Raw genomic sequence first — 21,474 nt, 5'->3', positions numbered from 1 at the left:
TGTATCTAAAAAGTAAAAAATTTGTAAAAAAATATTTTAAAAAAGTAATAAATACATAAAAATACAAAAAATGTATTGAATTCTTGTATTTTTTTTGTATTTTTGGTATTTAGTAAATTTTTAAAAGATTTTTTTTACAATTTTTTTACTTTTTAGATGTATTTATGTTAGGTGTGTCTAAAAAGTAAAAAAATTGCTTAAAATATTAAAAAAATTCAGTAAAAACAAAAAAACACGAAAAATAAAAAAGTAAAATTTTCTGAAAGGTGTTTTGAAAAACTGGAAACAAAGCAAGGTGATTCTTATTGTTTTCCGGATCTAAATTTACATCAAACTACCTTTGTTAGAGCATCTCCAACGCTTAACTTCTTTTTTCATCAAATCTGATGAAAAAAATGATGATTTTTTCAATTTGATACGAGACGCTCCAACGGTGAGCATCAAAGCAGAATTGGGGAAGTGGTCGACCGATTTGGGCAATTTTTTTTTTTTTTTTACCTGTTTGAACTTTTTTTGACCGGTTTAAACCTAGTTATTTCAAAGGGAACCGGTTGACCGGTTGGTCAACCGGCCGGGCAACCGGTTGGTTGACCGGTGTACCACTTTCAACGGTCAGTAACAGTGATGTGGTAAAATCTATGTCTTGGTCTCAGTTTGATGTTTTGTTTGCTGAATTCTCATTTTGATATGACTTTGGTGCAATGGTTGGAGCTTGAAAAAGTAAATTTTTCATCAAAATTTGAATTTGATGCTGGATTTGATTCACCGTTGGAGATGGTCTTATGCTTTATCTACAAGGAATTGTGTGATTGATTACCTTTGCTTGCTGTGACGTTTGCATTTTGAGCAATGTCATGAGGTCAGAAATTCTTCCATAACAGTTTATTTATTTATTGTAATTTGTTTTCTAATGACCCCACACAAGTGTCATGGGAATGGAATTAACATTACCAGAAGACAACCTGAATCAACACACACTTTGTCACACAAGATTCTGCTTTTATCATTAGTCAAATTACCATGAAAATTATCACCAAAAAAAAGAAAAAAAAAAAGAAGTCAAATTACCATGAACTTTTGGAATAGAGAAACCTGAAACCTTACAAAGCCAAATCAGCCAACATCTTTGGTTACAAGGTTCCAAATTCTAATGAACTTGAACTATCATAAATTATATAACCAGACAAGCCAACATGTGTGCACAAACACTCATCGTACATGTATAGAATCCCAAATCTGTGTGTGGTGAAAACTCCATTCATAAAAAAAAAGTTAGCTCAATGGGAGAACCCCAACGAGTGAAGAACAATAGGGAATCCCAAATCTCTGTGTGGTGAAGTCTCCATTCATAAAAAAAAGTTAGCTCAAAGGGAGAACCCCAATGAGTGAAGAACAATAGGGGCAAGTAGCACCGCAAATGTATAATATATAACTTATGAATAGTCAACAGAAAGATTGAATGTAAACTATGGTAAACATACCAAAACTCCCCAGTAGATGGGGCAAATAATGATGACAAGAAGTTAACCAAAAAATAAAAATGGCCCAAGACTGACAAAATAAGCAGATACCAACTCATTCTTACCCAATTAGCAGAGACAATTTTGTATGCTAGCGTTTAAAAACACTCCCATCAGGAACTACTTCCCATCAGCAGCAGCCAGTTTCTTTCTCTGTTGATGCTCTGCAACTTTGTAATCTACTACTTCACGGAACAAGTTTGGATCAAGCACACAGTTCTCACTCCCATAAACAGCAGCTTGAACACTTGCCATCAGCTTTGCTATTTCTCTTCCTGAGAATCCTTCAGTCTTAGCTGCAGCTTCCTTCAGAGTATCATCGGTCAAGCCCTTTATCTCTATCTTTTGCTGTTGTTTCCGGAACAGATTGGAAAATAAGCCTGGTTTTCTTACCCCCGCCTGACCTATGTACTTGTTCAAATAGAGTTTCAGCAGCTTGAATCGTTCGCCCTCACCAGGCAAAGGGAACTCAAGGACTTCATCAATACGATCTGCCACTGCTGAATCAAGATCGCCAGGGCGGTTTGTAGCTAGAGCAAGGACTATATCCTTGGACTGGTCACCAGTACGGAAAAGGAGGGCATTGAGTGCACTCCTTTGAGCTTCACTCATGTAGGTTTTATTTCGCCTGAAAATTTTGGTTAAGAAACCGTATGCTCATAGTTAGGTTTTGTCATAAAAATCAAATTGGAAAATGCTGATGTCCAGAATATCACATAAAAGTATGATCAAGTCCAAAACCAAATTAGGCATCATTTTACAAAGTGGATAGATAACAAATAAATTTCCAAGGAAAACTATATTATGCCAAGGATAATCAAACAGCTTTTGCTTTTGAGCATATTATGCCCAGTAAAACTCCGTTAGGTTGAAAATTTTTAGAAAAAAAAAATCCAAAATCACTTTTCTGTCTACTATACATCAATCAATCACTTTTTCTCTCTCCTCTCTCTTTCTCAATCACTTTTTATCTCACACCCATCTATTCAACTACAAAAAACTATCAAATAATCCCAAACTCCAAAACTCAAAAACTGTTTTCAAAATCTACAGCCAAACAAATTTTTAAATTTTCTAAACACTCAAGAAAATTATTTTTGAAATAATATCTCAAAACACAAACCACATAAGGCCTATATTTCTATCACACCTCTACATGGAACATTATTCGAAATGCAAACATCACTTACTCGCACAAAAATGCATCCGCTTCATCAATGAAAAGCAATAAACCTTTATTTGACTTCTTGGCCCAATCAAACAATTGGTGTATCTTGGTAACAGCCTGTGGACCCAGTGGCGCAACGTCTCCACCAGTCATTAATGCATAATCTAGCCCCTGAAAGCATATATCATGCAATTAACAGAGAACATTTACACCAATTAAAGTTTGCAAGAGAGAGAGAGAGAGAGAGAGAGAGAGAGAGAAAGAGCACATACAGATTTGCGTGCCATCTCTCTAGCAGCCATTGTTTTCCCTGTTCCAGGAGGACCATGGAAGAGCATGTTCCGAAATGGTGCTTGATGGGATTTTGTATTTGCAGTTGCACGAGCTAGCTGCTGAATTCGTTTTTGAAGAGAAGGGTTTAAGATAACATCACCAAAGCCATTCCCATTTTTGAGGGAAGAGACTTTATCAGTTTTATGTGATAGAGTGCTCATACCACGAGAAAACAATCCTGACCAAGGGTATTTCCCTCTGGAGGACTGTCTGATCAATGACGGTTGTCCTAATATTCTGTCCACGTAGCTCCAAAGCACTCTTGCACCTTCTCTGCATTGTAAAGGACAAATTTGAATGAGTATATCATTGACTATGGACACGGGGAAATAAAAATCATCTTAGTACCACCACCATCATTATCATTGATATCATTTTAATAATAACACAAAGATTGTTATGTTCAGGACAAAGACAAGTATACTTCTAGTAGCAGGACATTGCATTTGAGTTCATGAAAAATAATACATTTAAATAATATTAACTGGAATTAATACCGAATGTACATGAGATACTTCACTTCCTCAAGTGGATTCAGCCAGGAAAAAAAAATGTAAAACATTCTTTTTGCTTATAGACTCCAATACCTTGTTGTGTAGATCCCTGCTGCAAGAGCTGTCACTCCACCGACAGCCACAACCAGCTTATTTTGATCAGTTAATATGGCATGCAAACCACCTGCAAAACACAAATAAATCCCCATCAAGCAAAGCTCTTTTAAACACAAATTTACAGCAATAACCAAATGAAGCAGTCACAACAGAGCAGAATTTTTGGGCATTTCAATAGAGAATTTATTTCTTTTGATCAAATTATCAACCAAAAGAATCTTCCCAAGTCTGCTTCATGTAACTAAACCGAATATGTCAACAACTACATCAGTTTCACACCCTAGATTTGCTTGAATCTAGACATCTTGGCTTTACTAAGAACAACAACAGTTGGCATGGTAACAACGTGATAAAAAATAAAATAATAGATATCCAAGCACAGAATGCAAACATACTACTAAAGAAGTAAAAATCATAATTTACATCCCATTCATAATTGTAAAAATCATAATTTACATCCCATTCATAATTATGATGAAAATTAATTTTAAAAACGGCTTTAACTTATTTCCCATCTGTATGTAAAAAGTTATTCAAGGAAGAAGAAAAGCAAAAGTATCATTTAAATCACCGTATAATGTCAAGTTTCTTGTCACCGGTTGATATTCTCATGTATTTGAAGAATCAATTGTAGAACATAACAGTGTCCAATAAACTTATGCATTTATTTATACAAATATGCACATGCAAACACACAAAAGGAAACAAAGCAAGAGGATATGAACCTCAGGGAAGTCACTAAGATTAGATATGCTAAAGTATAACCACAACAAGAAAAGAAAATGCGAGCGCTGAAAATTGAAGCTGACAAGGACCACCTATAGGCAGGGGGAGGGCCATCCCCCTGTTGCGGGTCATCAACAATGGACTGAAAAAAGGGAACAAAAGAAAAGGGGGAAAAAGAAGAAGAAAAAAGATACCAATATTTGATATATTTCTCATTTAATCAAAACTGAAACAATTCTCATGCCAAAAGGTTTAGCTACATCAAGCTTCCACAACTCTACAAGCAATGTTGTTATAGTGGCAATGTAAAGATTGAAAACCAAGAGATATCAAAGAGTGAGCAATTTCATTATCTAGGTTTGATTAGTGTGGAGAGGTTGGAGAATGTGGTTTTATTACCCATAAAATTATATTAGGTTAGCTCATGTGGAGGGGTACTTCAAGCATATTATGCGATTGTTGGATAACAACAAAAATAATAGGATGATTTGATAGAACCGTTGTAAGAAAAAATGCTTTATGAGACAAAATATTACACAACTAAGAAACAAAATAAAATAAATGCTAAAATGAATGTGTGGCAAGAGTAGAAAAACAAAATTAGAAATGAATACATTTGTGAAATGTTAGGAGTAGCACCGATTGAACACAAATTAAGATTTGGTAAGAAAATCAGTAGATGCAATCGTACAGAAGAGAAGTATGGCCACTATTAATGGAAATGCTGGGGGGAGGAGAATACCTACATTGACAAGGGGTGCTCTAGAACAATAAATAAATTTATTTAATTTAACTGCACATATAACCCTTGACAGAGTGGAATGCCTATGCCAATTAAAATGGTACACAAGCCTTTGTTTAGTGACCCCAATCCACAACCAACTGATATATGCTATGGCACAAGTTTCACGGTTTGATCATGACTCAGCAATCGTAAATGTGCTTAGCTCATAAATCAAGAAGATTACCTAGGAGCATGCACAGGTTAATATCCAAAACGGGCATTAGAGTTTTGTTTGTGTTGATGACCCCGGAGATGCATATCATGTTGGTTCTAGGCAGTAGGCAGCCATGTATGTTAAAATGAAATACCTCCAATATGATCAAAAGCTGTATTTATGGCAGCAACCCATTTCTCCCTCTCTGCATTTGCGCGCTCTACTAGCATGCGTCTGTTGACCTCTTCACCAAGCTTTGCTTCGTGGGCTCTTCCTTCTGCTTCTGCCATAGCCTTTACCCTTATTGTTTCACGTTCAATCTCAGCTTTCTCCCTCTCTGTTTGCCGACGCTGCGCCTGAATCTGTTCTTCAGTTGCTCGTCTGGCCTGCTCTTGCCTAATGGCTGATTCTTCTTGCATTTTTACAAGCTCTTGATTTCTTGCTCTGTGATGCTCATTTTCTGCCTGATAAATACAAGGAACAGTTACATCCTTCATTGTAATAACCCCTGGCATAAACTGAATCAAATGTAAGTATACAAACCTGCATTCTCTTCCTTGCCAATTCATCCTCATAGCGAGCCATTTGGGATTTTATTTGTGCCTGTTGCTGAACCAACTTTTTCTGTTCTTCATAAATTACCTTTTGTCTCTCCTGTCAAACAGACAGTTCACAATGAAACAGTAAACATTCATATGCATGTGTACACAAGAGGCATCTGCTGCACAAATAGTAGGTAAAGTAAACACTTGCAATAGAGATTTGCTTTTTGTCTGTTAGAACTACCAAGATGTATCTCTAAGTAATGCTATTGAATCTACCATGGTTGTAGGTCCTAGTTTACCAGGGCAAGTCCAATTGCATCCTAGAGAGGCCAATAAGGAAACATGCCATTGAGTGCAAAAGTTAATGAAGCTTTGACTACAAGAGAAGAATTCAACAAGGTATAGGACCAGGCTTAAATCTCATTGTCCCTATGGTCAACTAATAGTACAAGATACAATCACTTGCTAAGACCTCATTATTGTGCATGCATTTAGTCCATTAAACAAAGGCACTAAACTAGCAATCATCTATCAAACATTTTGAAAAAAAATTCTTCCTTCCTGAATAAAAAACAAAGAATATTTTCTCAAACCTAGTAAGGGATCAAATTGAGAACAATAATGTCAGTCTTTGCCTTGTGGACACTGGAGCTCCTGAGAGTGATAGCTAAGTTTGTTTCCTCTGAGCCAGTTTTTAGTCAATTGGGTAATGTTTGGGCTGTTGGAAAGCCTAATTTGATGAGCTACAGAGGTCCAACCAACCATTCTTGCCACCACTCTCTGTGTAATGTCTATGCTTTTGAGGATTGCCAAATGGGATTGATTCATCAATCTCCTCTCCTTTGAATATCCCTTAGTAACCCAAGCTGGTATGGTGAGTGGATAATTTAGAACCAATAGAACTAATGTAAAGGAGTCAGCTTATCAGTTTCACAATTACATGAAAGTAAGGCGGATCAAGTTACATCCCTTTTCATTTTATTTCTCACCGGGTACTATGCATTAGCGAACTGCAGAGAATTCAATAAAAAATTGATAGAGAAATGGCAATCATACAGTTTCAGCTTCGGCTTGCATAGCTTTAAATTCTGCTCCTTTTGTGGTCAATTCTGTCAGCCTCGTCTCCTCTTGCTTTTTCATTACCTCGAACACCTAAACCAGCATCAACACAACAATGTAATGAAAATCATTCATCCAATCCAACCTCAATCAATTCGTTCTACATTGACACTAGGAGAAGAGAAGGGGAAAAAAAAAGACCATTAACAAAACAGAAGCTGAACTTCCAAAACCCACCATGGATTTTCTTCACAAAACACACTAATAACGAAAAACAAGAGGAATAACCGAAAATTGCAAACCTTTTTGGCATGGGTAGAGCTGGTAATCTGACGCAGCGCTTTTGCACCCCTTTCTAGCGCCTCAGGATCAAAGCCAGCAGACGTAGTTCGTGGGTTATCGTTGCGAACCCGTGGAGGTTCGGCATTCCCAGCCGGTGCTTGAGACTTGGGAGGAGATTCCGAAGCTGCTGCTGCTGCTGCTGCTTGAGGCTGAGGAGGTGAAGAAGAAGAAGAAGAAGGAGAAGAGAAGGGAGAGAAGCTGAAAGGTCCTTCGGCATAAGCATGGTCAGAACCTAATGCTGCAGAGGCTAGGGCTGAGATAAGCCCAGCGCCACAAAGTCTTGCCATTTTCTGTCTAAAACCCTAACAGAGGAGCTCAGTTCTAGCTCTAGAGAACAACAATGAATGAATGGGATGATGGATCTCGACTGTACCAACTGTAAGAATTTCACCGACTAAATGCAATATTGAGATTGATGGTATAAAATACAGAAAGGTTTGTTATGGTATGGTATGTCTTGAAGGAGAAGAAAGGGGTCGTGTCGTAGGTAGCCTAGGTGAGTCCATACAGAGAGAGAGGGAGAGAGGGTTTTTGTAGGGTTTCTCTTTGTAAATGGCGGTTTGTGGCTGCGTTTATATACCGGCCGCTGAAATTTTATAACCGGTACATTAAAAGATTAAAATAAAATGTATTTAATTGGGTTAATCATATTTTATTTTTCAATTATAATTTGTTTGGGGTGTCTTAAATAAGTGTATGTTAAGGAAAGAAATATAGTTGTTTGGGTTAATTTTTTGATTTTTTATGAAAAAATATGTATTAAAAAATTATATAAATTAGTGTGTAGGAGAAGATTAGAAGTGTGATTTGTACGGCTGTCCTATCTGCTAGATGCTAAGAAGTAATTGTTTACTTTTCGGGCATTGCATTAGACGGTGCTTTTTGGCTCGTGGGGGCCATCACAAGTTTCTTTTTTGATAATCTGTACCGTTCATTGTGTAGAACTCGTCAAGTACTATATGTTTGTAAAAAATCATATTGATTGGATATTGATAGCTATATTATCAGATTTGTTTTTTTTCAACCGTTAACTATAACACCATTCATTTTTTCATACAAAACTGATTTGATCATGTACTTATCGATATCCGATCAATGTGATTTTTTATAATTATATAGTACTCAACGAGTTCTACACATTGAACTGTTCAGATTATCAAAATGGGACCTGTGATGGGGCCCCACGGGCCGAGCATCAGTGTGTTAAAATTAGACCCCAACTGTGCAATTTTTCTTAAAAAACGCAGCACAGATCTGAACCGGTCAGATTGATGAGCTGTAATTTTGTGTGTAAAATTAATTTTTTAATATTTTTTTTGGTAAATAGTGATAGCTTTTTAACTTTTTGAGTAACTTTTCGCCTTTTTGTCTTTTTTTAGACATGCCAAACTTGGCCTGAGTATCATAGTATCTTCAAGCTTAAAATTATATATTTAGATTTATTAATTATAAAATTGCTTCATTTGTACTCTTTTAAGAGTGGTTTGGGATGATCTACATAAGTGCACTTTTTGATTTTTTATAAAATATGGATTGAGTTTGAAGTGATGTAATAGAGAGATGATGTGACTTAAATAGAATAGTGACTTTTTAACTTTTTGACTTTTTTAGGTTATGACAAACATGGCCTTACTTTTCTAACGTTTTAAGGCTCCGTTTGGCGTATTTGATTAGGGCTGAAATAATTATATAAAACAAAATAGACTATTTTAGTCAAATGGACAAAATATCACATATAACCTATAATCATTTTATTCTTTCTTTAACAAAAATATATATAAAAAAAAAGCCAAAAAGCTTATCCAAAATAAGACTTTTTAATCCCAAACTAAATAGTCAAAAAGTCAAAAAGCCAACCTACATCCTAAACAAAGGCATTGTCGCTTTCTATTGGTGTTTTTAATCTTTTTTTGACCTGTTAATTTATTAGAGTTCTATTTAAAACTCTTAAATTAGAATTATATATCATTGTTGATAATTAAATTGTCACCTTGATCTTATTTTTTTAGATTGTACGTAAACTTTATTGAATCAAGAAATATTTCAGTGACATATTAAGAAATGGAAAGAACAAATTGGAATTGTTTTGAAAATTATGGATTTAGACTATGTATCCTACAAAGCGTAATGATACAAGCTCTAAGGAACACATAGCTTTATATAAAAAATGGGAACGCTCTAATCACTTAAGTCTAATAATTATGAAAGGTTCAATTACGCCTGCAATTCAAGGAGCAGTGGACTATATGAAATCTGTTGAAGAACAATTTATTAGAACTTTCAAATCTCTTGCTAGTACTCTCATGATTAAAATGATGATAATGAAATATGAAAGTTTGAGTGGTGTTCATGAACATATCTTAAAGATGAATGACATGACCTCTCAATTAAAGGGAATGGACATAGAAATTTTTGAAGGTTTTCTTGTTCATTTCATTATGACTTCTCTTCCTGTGCAATTTGGTCCTTTCAAGATCAATTATAATACGCAGAAAGATAAGTGAAAAATGAGCGAGTTAATTGCCATGTGTGTTCAAGAAGAAGAGAGGCTTAAAGCTGAAAAGCCTAATATGGCTCACCTTACCAGCTTGGGTCTAACCAAAAATATTTTCAAGAAAGGCAAAAGTAAGAAGAAGAAGAAGAAGAAGAAGAATGCAAATGATGAAACTGTAACATGCCCGGGACGTACTCGTGCGCGTTAAACAGTTCGGACTCCCGAGATTTCTTTGATTTAGTCTCACTAGTGCAATGTGAAACATAGATGAGAGTCCAGATTTGGCAACTTTTAGAAAATCCATTTTATTGTAAAACCTTTTGCTAGAAATGGGCTGTGTCATCAGATCTCAGAGTCGCCACCTAATGTTTTTGGGAAATTAGGAAACCTATGACTCGTGCCAAGACCACTGTTCGTCGTAACCAGGGATGCTTGGCTCGAAACCTTAGGTATGAAGGGAGAAGGTCATTAATTGAGCACCCTTGCTCACCCGATCAAGAGATTGACCTCTACTAAACCATGATATGACTTTTATTTTCTTTATATGTTCATGTTCTGATTATTTAATAAATCATAAAATTTGCTATGTGAAGCACACAATGTATAGACTAATTTGCTCAAATTGGAACAATTCAATTTCATGTTTGTTTTTTAAAGGGTTTGAATTTGCCACCTCAAGTGGACTTGAAGATTGTGAATTTGCCACTACAAAGTGGGCTTAAACGTACATTCATTAAATCATTCTAATTCAAGCAACAAGCCTTCATCTACAGGCATTCAAACAGTTTATCAATTAGCCTCATAGTAGGATACTAAACATAATAAGAAAATTATGCACAAGCGGAATGCTAAAGCATAAAAATTCACATATTTACCGACGTTTCGCAAACAGTTACAAAACAAAATTAGTAAAATATGCATGATCTTATATACAGAATCCTAATGCAATTCACTCATGAGATGCAACTAAAGATTTGGCTTCTAAAATATGGCATGTGAATCATCTCAAGAACATGAGGTAGCGCATAGAATTACATAAGAATTGATTGAATCCATAAATGCAAATTTAGCCGAATCTTAATGCATGAAACATAGATGTAAAGCTTGGATATGCATGACATGCAGGTATATACATATGTACAGTTAGGGAAAGTGATTAAAGAATGGGATAGAAAGAAGCGGGGATGGGGGATTATTATAACACTTTAAATATTATAGATCTGAGGGAGATGAACAAAATAAAATCCTCAAAACACTCAAAATAAAAATAAAATAAACAACTTCATGTATTTTGAGGATCATCGGAAAATATTCTCCTTGATGCAGGAAGACTGCTTTGTTCTGTCTAGGAAAACTTATTTTGCGGAGCACTAGTCATCCCGAAACACTGTTCACAGTCGGAGGTCACTATTCACCGCCGATCACTATTCATTCGATGGAATCACATAAAGTGAGGTAAAATATTGTCGAGCCCCACTTCAAACCAAAACTCTCAACTAGTTCCATATGCTAAGGCTCACCCAAACCATGATCCCCCAACACAAGCAAACAATAAAATACGTAATTACAATAGCAACACCATAGCAAAGCTTTTGTGCTAACATGGGAGAAGAATACCCATGTAATCCCCTTATCCAATGTATGGACAGCATCATTATCTCACACTTATCAACCAAAGCCGTGGATCAAACCCACTTCTCCATTACCAATTTTAAAATCCCTCCAATTCTCCACTTGATGACCAAAGAAAACACAACGTAAGCAACACTAACGGCACTGTTGCTATAGGAGCATATCCAGCCATCAACATCACCAACAGCCCATGCGAAGAAACGTGAGTCCACGCAGCATCAAGAACAAGCGCATGGGATGTGAACCACATGAACTACACGCTACTCTTTAGCATGACTATCGCTGGTGTAGCACCGACGACAGCATACAGAACCAGAACACCGTGACTCCGGCAACAACACCACGGTGAAGCAGATCGGCAGAGATCAATTATGCACTACAAAACCACTAAATTAGAAACCAAACCAGGTCAAACCCAAAAGGCCAACAAGAGCCTTGCCTAAATAGACCAGCACCAGAAATGACGCAACCCACTCCCGGAACACCAACCCAGCACACAAAGTCCATCAAATAAACACACCCAGCTTACAACGACATCAAAGCGGCAACAGTAGCTAGAACTCCGTGACAACCATTTACCTTATCACGTCAAGATATACAGATTCAGCCGGTGAAATACATGAACATCACAACCTCCGTCTCTCTCTATCATCCATTTGCATTTGTCCCCAGAGAATCAGAGAGAAAAAAAACAGTGTATGTGTGTCCATAGAGAGAGCTGAGAGAGAGCAACTGTGCATGTGTGTGTTTTCTTTACATTTTCAAAACCAAACTGAAGAGAGAGAGAGAGAGCTCAGCCAAGGAGGCTCAAGGTTGCAGGTGTTCTGGTGGGCAATCGTTGTGGTCAGAGCTATGGGTTGCGGTGGCATGGTTGTGCAGCCGCAACGGTGATGGTTCTTAGTTCTTCTTCTCACGCTCGTGGCAGAGAGGGAGAGAGAGGTTGGTCATGCATGAAGAGAGAGATGTGTAGCCCCTCAGAGAGAGAGCCAAGAGCCCATGCGAGAGAGAGAGAGAGAGAGAGAGAGAGAGGTCAACCAAGGGGGCTGACCCTCTCTGTGTATCTTTGTGAGTGTGTTCTGTGTGTGTTGTTGCAGATGATGATCAACTAACCAAAAACTTGTTGGGAAAAACTACTCACATTACATAATTTCACATTGCATATCGCAAAATTATGAGATGAACAAAACAAACTTTCAATCCCAGGAAAAATAACATACTGAATAAAATACAGATAAAATATAAAATGGTTAAAGGAAGCAAACCGAAACCTGTGTGATACCACAGTCTCCTTAAAATAGATTCGCCGCCTCACCGTTGGGTGCTGGAGGTACGCCGACGTCTACTTCCCAGGATACGACGGTTTTTACCAGCTACAACAGAAGCACCTTCTGATTAGCTTAGCGAACGGACAACGGCAACACTCTCTCTCAGGAAGAAAATTATAGGAGAAGTAGACTGACAGTGTATGGATGTCAAGGAAAAATTCTATATCTCTTTTCAAGGAATAGGGCCTCCTTTTATACACCATGGGGGAGAGGGGAGGAGCCTCTAGCCGTCAAGGCTGGCAACTAATGATAGCAAAACTGCCCAATCAATTTTGTAAAACTGATGAGCCTTAAATGTGTGGGTTATATACACATTTATGAGGCAATTTCTTATTCAACCATTTTTCTCCAACAATCTCCCACATGAATAAAAATTGACCTAATACAGCAAACGCTCAACGTTTATCAACAAAGACTCGGAAAGAGAGAGAGCACGTAGACTAACCCTGTATCAGAAATGGTAGCTGTTGGCCTTGAACCTTTCGTAGTGAAAGCCTATCGGATTTATTGGCTGACCAGTGAACGTGATGTCTTGAACTGTTCTGCTGTTTATGTAAACCGAGACAATAGACCTCACACAGGAGTTAGTCCAACCATTGTTCTTGTTCTCACTAGTGTGTCCGGTATGGCCCTAGAACACTAGCCTGGTTCTGTGAGTGTTTTTAAAGATTTGGCCTTCGCAATTCTTAAAGAAGCGGCCCCACTTCGCACTCACATAGGTGACCTAGATACGGTATTTCATTATACCACATCACTAAGGTCATTAAAAGCATTAGCTTAACCTTCCACCCCCACAGGGCATCACTGTATAAAGGAATGGACAAGAGGATTTACCTCTTCAGTGACTCACCCATTACACGAAGTTAGGTTGTCCCTTTGAACCTAGATCTTGGGATCTCCAGTCAACTAGGTTGGGTTTTCCGTTCCGGTAACCTTTACTAAAGGCCTTAACCCCATTCCTCTTGACGACTTTTCTACTAACTCTAGAGTTAACCCTTTGGTTAGCGGATCCGCAATGTTGTCCTTAGACTTGACATAGTCTAGAGAGACAACTCCATTTGAGAATAGTTGTCGTATGGAATTATGTCTACGATGGATATGTCTAGACTTTCCAGTATACATATTACTCTGTGCCCGACCAATCGCTGATTGGCTATCGTAATGAATACTGATAGCTGGCACAGGTTTCAGCCAACATGGAATATCCTCAACAAACTGGCGAAGCCATTCAGCTTCTTCAGTTGCTTTATCTAAAGCAATAAACTCAGATTCCATCGTTGATCTCGAAATACACGTTTGCTTGGCAGATTTCCAAGACACGGCTGCCCCTCCGAGGGTAAACACATAACCACTAGTGGATTTGGAATCTTTTATATCAGATATCCAATTTGCGTCACTATACCCTTCTAGTACCGCTGGGTATCTGGTATAATGCAGCCCATAATCCAGGGTGTAACGGATATATCCCAACACCCGCATAATGCCCTTCCAATGAGTAGCATTAGGATTACTCGTGTATCTACTCAGCTTACTAACAACGTAGACGATATCCGACCTTGTACAACTCATCAGATACATCAAACTCCCAATGACCCGAGAATATTCTAGTTAAGAGACACTCTCACCATTATTCTTGGTCAAATATAGACTTAAGTCTACCGGTGTCCTAAACATACTTGTATCGAACTTTTCAAATTTCTCAAGTATCTTATTAACATAATAAGCTTGAGAAAGTACAATACCACCAGATGTTCTGGTGATCTTAACACCCAGAATGACATCTGCAAGGCCCATATCCTTCATGTCAAACTTAGAGTTTAACAATCTTTTGGTAGCTTTAATCATTTCATCATTGCTACCAACAATGAGTATGTCATCAACGTATAGACACAAAATGACATAACCTTTGTCAGTGTCTTTAACATATACGCACTTATCACACTCATTGATTCGAAACCCATTTGACAACATAGCATTGTCAAACTTCTCATGCCATTGTTTGGGAGCTTGCTTCAAACCATATAATGACTTGACAAGCTTACAGACTTTCTTACTTTTTCCTGGAGCTGAAAAACCCTCGGGTTGCTGCATATAGATTTCTTCATCTAAATCTCCATTTAAGAAAGCTGTCTTTACATCCATCTGATGTATTTCTAAACCACGTAAAGCTGCTATTGCAATCACCATGCGAATGGATGCAATCCTTGTCACAGGTGAATACGTATCAAAGTAATTTAGGCCTTCTTGCTGTCTGTATCCTTTGATAAGTAGCCGAGCTTTATATTTGTCAATTGACCCATCCGCTTTCATCTTTCTTTGAAAGATCCACTTACTCCCCAAGGCCTTACTGCCTGGGGGTAGATCAACCAACTCCCAAGTATGGTTCTGTAAGATGGAGTCAATCTCACTCTTAATTGCTTCTTTCCATAAAGGACTTTCAGGTGAAGTCACAGCTTCATGGAACGTTCGAGGTTCTCCCTCTAACATATAAGTCAAGAAGTCTGGACCAAAAGACTTTGTGGTTCTAGCCCTTTTACTCCTTCTTGGCTCATCTACTTCATTAGCTTGATCATCTACTTGATCAGTTATTTGATCAACTGTTTGATCATCCATGTGATCATCTATGTGATCGTCTTCGTGATCATCTATTTCTTTCATGGAACTTGGAACCCTGTCTTGGGGACGACACGGAAATACATCTTCAAAGAAAGATGCACTTCTAGATTCCATGATAGTATTCTTGTGATATCTGAAATATCAGACTTGTGCACAAGAAATCTATATGCACTACTATTTTGTGCATAACCAATAAAAATACAGTCCACAGTTTTCGGACCTATCCTAACCCGCTTGGGTGTAAGTACCGCCATTTTTACAAGACACCCCCACATTCGTAGGTATTTATATGAAGGCTTGTGACCTTTCCACAACTCATATGGAGTCTTGTCCACTTTCTTTCGTGGTATTCTATTAAGAATATAATTCGCGGAGAGAATTGCTTCCCCCCATAAGTTCTGTGGCAACCCAGAACTTATCAACATTGCATTCATCATCTCTTTCAGCGTCCTGTTCTTCCGCTCAACAACACCATTTGACTGAGGCGAATAAGGCGCCGTGGTTTGGTGAATAATCCCAAATTGAGCACAAGTCTCGGCAAACGGGGATTCATACTCACCACCACGATCACTTCTCAATGCCTTGATTTTTCGGCTTAATTGATTCTCAACTTCATTCTTAAAAAGAATAAATTTATCAATAGCCTCGTCTTTGCTTTTAAGCAAATACACATAACAGTATTTAGTGCAATCATCAACAAAAGTGATGAAGTACTTGTTGCCACCACGTGATTGTACAACTTTCAAGTTACACCCATCACTATGCACTAAACCCAAAGGCTGGGCACTTCTTTCAATAGAATGAAAAGAAGACCTTGTCAATTTTGCTTCTGCACAAGTTTCACACTTGTGTTGTGGATTAATCTTGAAAGATGGTATGTGATCTAACTTGATTAATCTACGTAAAGAGTCAAAATTTACATGACCCAATCTACTATGCCATAAATTAGGGGACTCAAGCATATAAGTAGAAGAAGAAGCTTTCTCATTAATCTTAGGGATAAGTGTCATTACATTCAATTTAAACATACCACCTGACATATGTCCCTTCCCTACATAGACCCCGCCCTTGGTCAACACGACCTTGTTTGATTCAAACACCATGCGGAAGCCATGCTTGCTTAGGAGAGACCCCGAGACAAGGTTCTTACGAATGTCCGGCACAAAAAAGACATCGTTCAAAGTTAGTTCTTTTCCTGAAGTCATCTTCAGGATCACCTTGCCTTTACCATCAACAACTGAGGTTGCAGAGTTTCCTATAAACAACTTCTCCCCGTTTGAAACCGGTTCGAAAGTTGTGAACATTCTCTTCACTGCACAAATATGGTGAGTGGCCCCAGTGTCCACCCACCACTCCCTGGGGTTTGACCCCACCATGTTCACTTCTGACACGACGGCTGACAGATGCATGTCGTCCACATCGTGTGACAATTCCTCCATTTCAGCTATATGTGCCCGATTTTTGTGTTGGGGAGGGTTTTTCCTGTAGGGATTCTTCTTCAGACAATCAACTGCCCGATGCCCGTCACTTCCACAGTTGAAGCATTTGCCATCGAACCTAAAAGTAGGCTCCTTTGGCTTGTAGGCTGGCCTTTTGGAGATTCCTCCTCTAGCCCCCAACTTTGAGCTTTTGCCTGTCAGTGGTTTTTTTCTCACCCCCGAGGACTCGCCATGCTCAACCATGTTGGCTTTGATAGTGGAGGTACTCCCTCATTTCTTCGTGTTGTCCTCTTCAATTCGGAGCTTGACAACGAGCTCTTCGACTGTCATCTCCTTTTGTTTGTGCTTCAAGTAGTTCTTGAAGTCTTTCCAACCGTTAGACAGCTTCTCAATCAAAGTAGCTGCCTGGAATGACTCACTTAGGACCATCCCTTCTGCATATATCTCGTGTAGAATCACATGGAACTCTTGGACTTGACTCAGGACAGTTTTAGAGTCCACCATCTTGATGTCCAGGAACCGGCCGACGATAAATTTCTTTACTCCAGCATCTTCGGTCTTGTACTTTTTGTCCAAGGCATTCCACAACTCCTTAGCCGATTTCTTGGCATAGAACATGTTGAAAAGCGGATCCGCCAAGCCGTTCAGAATGTAATTCCGGCATAAGAAGTCTGCTTGTTTCCAAGCGTCCAGAGCCATGAGCTTTTGTTTATCTTGCTCATTCTCCTCTACGGCTGGTACATCTTCACTCAGAAACCTCGCAAGGCTTAGAGTAGTAAAATAAAACAGCATCTTCTGCTGCCATCTCTTGAAATTCACCCGTGAACTTCTCCGGGCGCTCGTGATGATTGAGCGGTCCTCCCGGAACAGCCGGAGTAACAACAGGAGGATTGACCACAGAGGTCACAGTAGGGGTTGGCAAGCCAGTCACCCCGGGGTTCGGATCCCCATCCACATTAGCAGCAGCAGTAACAGCATTAGAGACAGTTGCCATTTCTGAAAAATTACAGCAAAATTTTCACTATTCTGTATTTCCAGAAATCAAACTTAACACTAGAAAATCCCACAATTGGAAATTTAATTCAAAACTAGTCTCACCACGCAACCTAGAATCGAACATGGTCAGGAAAGTTTCCTGAAAGACTGGAGGGGTCACACCGGTCCCACTTAAAACCCAGTTAACCTTAGACAAAACTTTCAAGAGCATGTTGACTCCCAGTCCATGGGAAACAACTTTAAGAATTAAATTTTCCAAGGGATGAACTAGGTTAAACACACCAAGTTCCAAACTGTACAAGCAATTATAACAAAATTGCTACAATAATTACAAGCAAATAAAACGTGCTTTACATATTGGTAAATAACCACAAATGAACACTCAAGCAAACAATTGCTTCAAATATTTAGTCCAAATTAATCTTTTTTCCCATTTCCAAAGGTATTCCTGCAATAACGAGTTAGCAGCAAAATACAATAAAATCTCCCTTAGCTTTTCTTTGCTTTTGGCAAAGTAGTGATTGAAGGGGAGGGTACTAGCAAACAAACTAATAAATAACTGTAAGTAAAGATTAAAACCAACCCTTAAGTTACACATCTAGAATTTATACTAAAAAAAACTGTAAAAAATTAATTACATAATAAACATGTAATTAACTGAGGCAAGTTACAAACATTTTATAACTCCTAAATACTTAAATCACATTACCAGGCAAGAATTGCAAATGACATGATTAACATGCAAATAATTCTAGAGAAATTAACATGAATTTAAATATAGGCAAGTTATAAACTTTACAACTCCACACCTAAATTAAAGATTAATAGGTACAAGTTACATGAAAATTTACTACCTAATAAACATGCTAGAAATGTAAATTACACTAAAAATTAAACCCGAATGAACATGTAATTTATATTGTAAACTAGAAGCATGTGAACTAGAAGCATGTAAATCTAGAAATACAAGGCATGAACCGGTACACCATAAATTAATAAATTAATTAGAAAATACAGTGAATTAACGTTACACCAATGGAACTCTTCTTCCCTATTGATAACAGTGGCCTATTCCATGCCATGGGAAAACCAAACAGTAGCATACACAAAATGGCAAAATCAAAAGCTTAACCCTGTGTACATGCATCTAATAAACCAATTAACTCGCTAGTATTACTAGTGGCCAATTACATGCAAAATTATTACACACACCTATGAATCTATTAATCTAATTCTATGATAGGCGTCGAATCTATTTTAAGCTTGTTGGGAAAAACTACTCACATTACATAATTTCACATTGTATATCGCAAAATTATGAGATGAACAAAACAAACCTTCAATCCCAGGAAAAATAACATGCTGAATAAAATACAGATAAAATATAAAATGGTTAAAGGAAGCAAACCGAAGCCTGTGTGATACCACAGTCTCCTTAAAATAGATTCGCCGCCTCACCGTTGGGTGCTGGAGGTACGTCGGCGTCTACTTCCCAGGATACGACGATTTTTACCAGCTACAATAGAAGCACTTCTGATTAGCTTAGCGAACGGACAACGGCAGCACTCTCTCTCAGGAAGAAAATTATAGGAGAAGTAGACTGACAGTGTATGGATGTCAAGGAAAAATTCTATATCTCTTTTCAAGGAATAGGGCCTCCTTTTATGCACCATGGGGGAGAGGGGAGGAGCCTCTAGCCATCAAGGCTGGCAACTAATGCTAGCAAAACTGCCCAATCAATTTTGTAAAACTGATGAGCCTTAAATGTGTGAGTTATATACACATTTATGAGGTAATTTCTTATTCAACCATTTTTCTCCAACAAAACTAACAAGAAAAATGCCTAATGCTCCAAAAACCAGAGGGAGATGTGCGTCCTCTCTGTTCTGTGTGTATGTGTCTCTCCTAAACTCAAACCAAACTCCATGTTAGATTAAAAGCTTTGAATGGTTTTTTCATTAATAAGGGAGAGATAAAGACTTGTGAGCCATCTCAGAGAGAGACCCCGAGAGAGAGAGTCTATATCTCCCTTTTCCCCTAGACCAAAGAAAGAGAGATACATATTTTTTGAAACTCTTTTCTTCTACTCAACCACTCTCTCTCTCTCTCTCTCTCTCTCTCTCTCTCTCTCTTTCTCAGATAATCAAATTCTCCACCCACCTTTGAACCCCACTCCCACCGAATTCAATACTCAGAGAGAGAGAGAGATAGATATAATGTCCCCATGCATGTGCTTTTAGTGTCATTTTTTTATCCCCCTCTACCATCAATAATCAATCTATACAACTTTGCCACTAACCCCCCATTGTGAAAAGAAAGAAAGAGCCCACTCCATGTGTGTGTGTTTTCTTTTGCTCAAATAAAAGCTCTTCTCTCATGTCCCACGAGAGAGAGAGAGAGAGAGAGAGAGAGAGAGAGAGAGAGAGAGAGAGAGAGAGAGTCATTAACTTTGAACATTTGCTCCAATTGTATATCCTACACCATCAAAACATCATTACATGCTATCTCCATAATATATCCCACAAAAACCATCCTTATAATGATATTTTCGCCCCAAAAATACCTTGATCATACTCTATTATTATTATTATTTTTATTATGTTCTATTTATCAAAATAGCTAAAATGTACCAATTTATATAACACCACCTAAAAATATGTACACACACATAAAATTATAAAATACTACAAATTGATAATTTGGCCAAAATATGTGAGGTTTGGGATTAAAGCTTCAATCTGATTTTTCTGCTAAGAAATTCATAAAATAGCATATTCCAATTTTCATCACGAAGTGTTCAAAAGAAAGTGCCCAAGTCTTAGGGCTGGTCAAAATGGGGTGTCTACAGTTGCCCTTCTTTGATAGAGCTTGAAATCATTTCATGACGTGAATGAATGTCAAAGCTCGAAGACGACCCTTTTGACAAGGCCGTAAGACTTGGGCAAACAAACAACATGCAAATACAAGTGGTTGAACCAGAAGGTTGCCTACGTATCCCAGTGCAAGGAATCAAACCAGCGTAGTTCAGGGGCAAGATGCTAATGATATGCAGGAAAATTTTGAGAACTGGACTTATACGCTACGCTAAGCCGATTATTTTTGAAAAACTTATGATCATGCAAGAAAGGGAAGACCTCAACCAAGAGAAATCAACAACCTAACACGTCTCACGTGAAGGAAGGAAAGATGGTGTGAACAACAAGTGCACTCGATGTTTTTAACCGGGTGAATCGATGACGTGCCTCACACGAAAGGAGGAAAGATGGTGTGAACACCAAGCGCACCTGATGTTTTTAATCGAGTAGATCAATAATCTAACGCATCTCACGCGAAAGGAGGAAAGATAGTGTGAACACCTGACGCACCTGATGTTTTTAACCGAGTGAATCAACAACCTAACACGTTTTACGCGAAAAGATGAGAGATGATGTAAACAACAGGCGCACTTGATGTTTTTAACCGAGTAGATCAATAATCTAACGCATACAAAAGAAGGAAAGATGGTGTGAACACCAGGCGCACCTGATGCTTTTAACCGAGTGAATCAACAACCTAACGCATCTCACGTGAAAAAAGGAAAGATAGTGTAAACAACAGGTGCACCCGCTGTTTTCAACCAAGTAGATCAATAATCTAACGCGTCTCACGTGAGAGAAGGAGGGGTGGTGTAAACAAACAGGCTCACATGCTGTTTTTAACCAATTTACAATCCTAACGCGTCGCACGCGAG

At 38.1% G+C, this 21,474-nt stretch overlaps 1 protein-coding gene across 1 annotated transcript; it reads right to left on the bottom strand.

The window, feature by feature from the left end:
- Window positions 1–1,408: 1,408 nt before the first annotated feature.
- Window positions 1,409–7,810, bottom strand: LOC114300730 (uncharacterized). Its single transcript, XM_082911393.1, has 8 exons — window positions 7,203–7,810; window positions 6,898–6,993; window positions 5,840–5,950; window positions 5,451–5,760; window positions 3,609–3,699; window positions 2,961–3,294; window positions 2,711–2,859; window positions 1,409–2,148 (listed from the first exon to the last, which is right to left on the bottom strand). Exons 1-8 carry the CDS (start codon window positions 7,527–7,529, stop codon window positions 1,641–1,643), a joined length of 1,926 nt encoding a protein of 641 aa, XP_082767519.1. The 5' UTR covers window positions 7,530–7,810; the 3' UTR covers window positions 1,409–1,640.
- Between the last annotated feature and the right edge of the window lie 13,664 nt (window positions 7,811–21,474).

The sequence above is a fragment of the Camellia sinensis genome, unplaced genomic scaffold, assembly GCF_055761805.1.
Source record: "Camellia sinensis isolate YWXY unplaced genomic scaffold, ASM5576180v1 Unanchor11, whole genome shotgun sequence".
In the NCBI taxonomy this organism is placed as follows: domain Eukaryota; kingdom Viridiplantae; phylum Streptophyta; class Magnoliopsida; order Ericales; family Theaceae; genus Camellia; species Camellia sinensis.
This window is presented reverse-complemented; position numbering and strand designations above follow the sequence as displayed.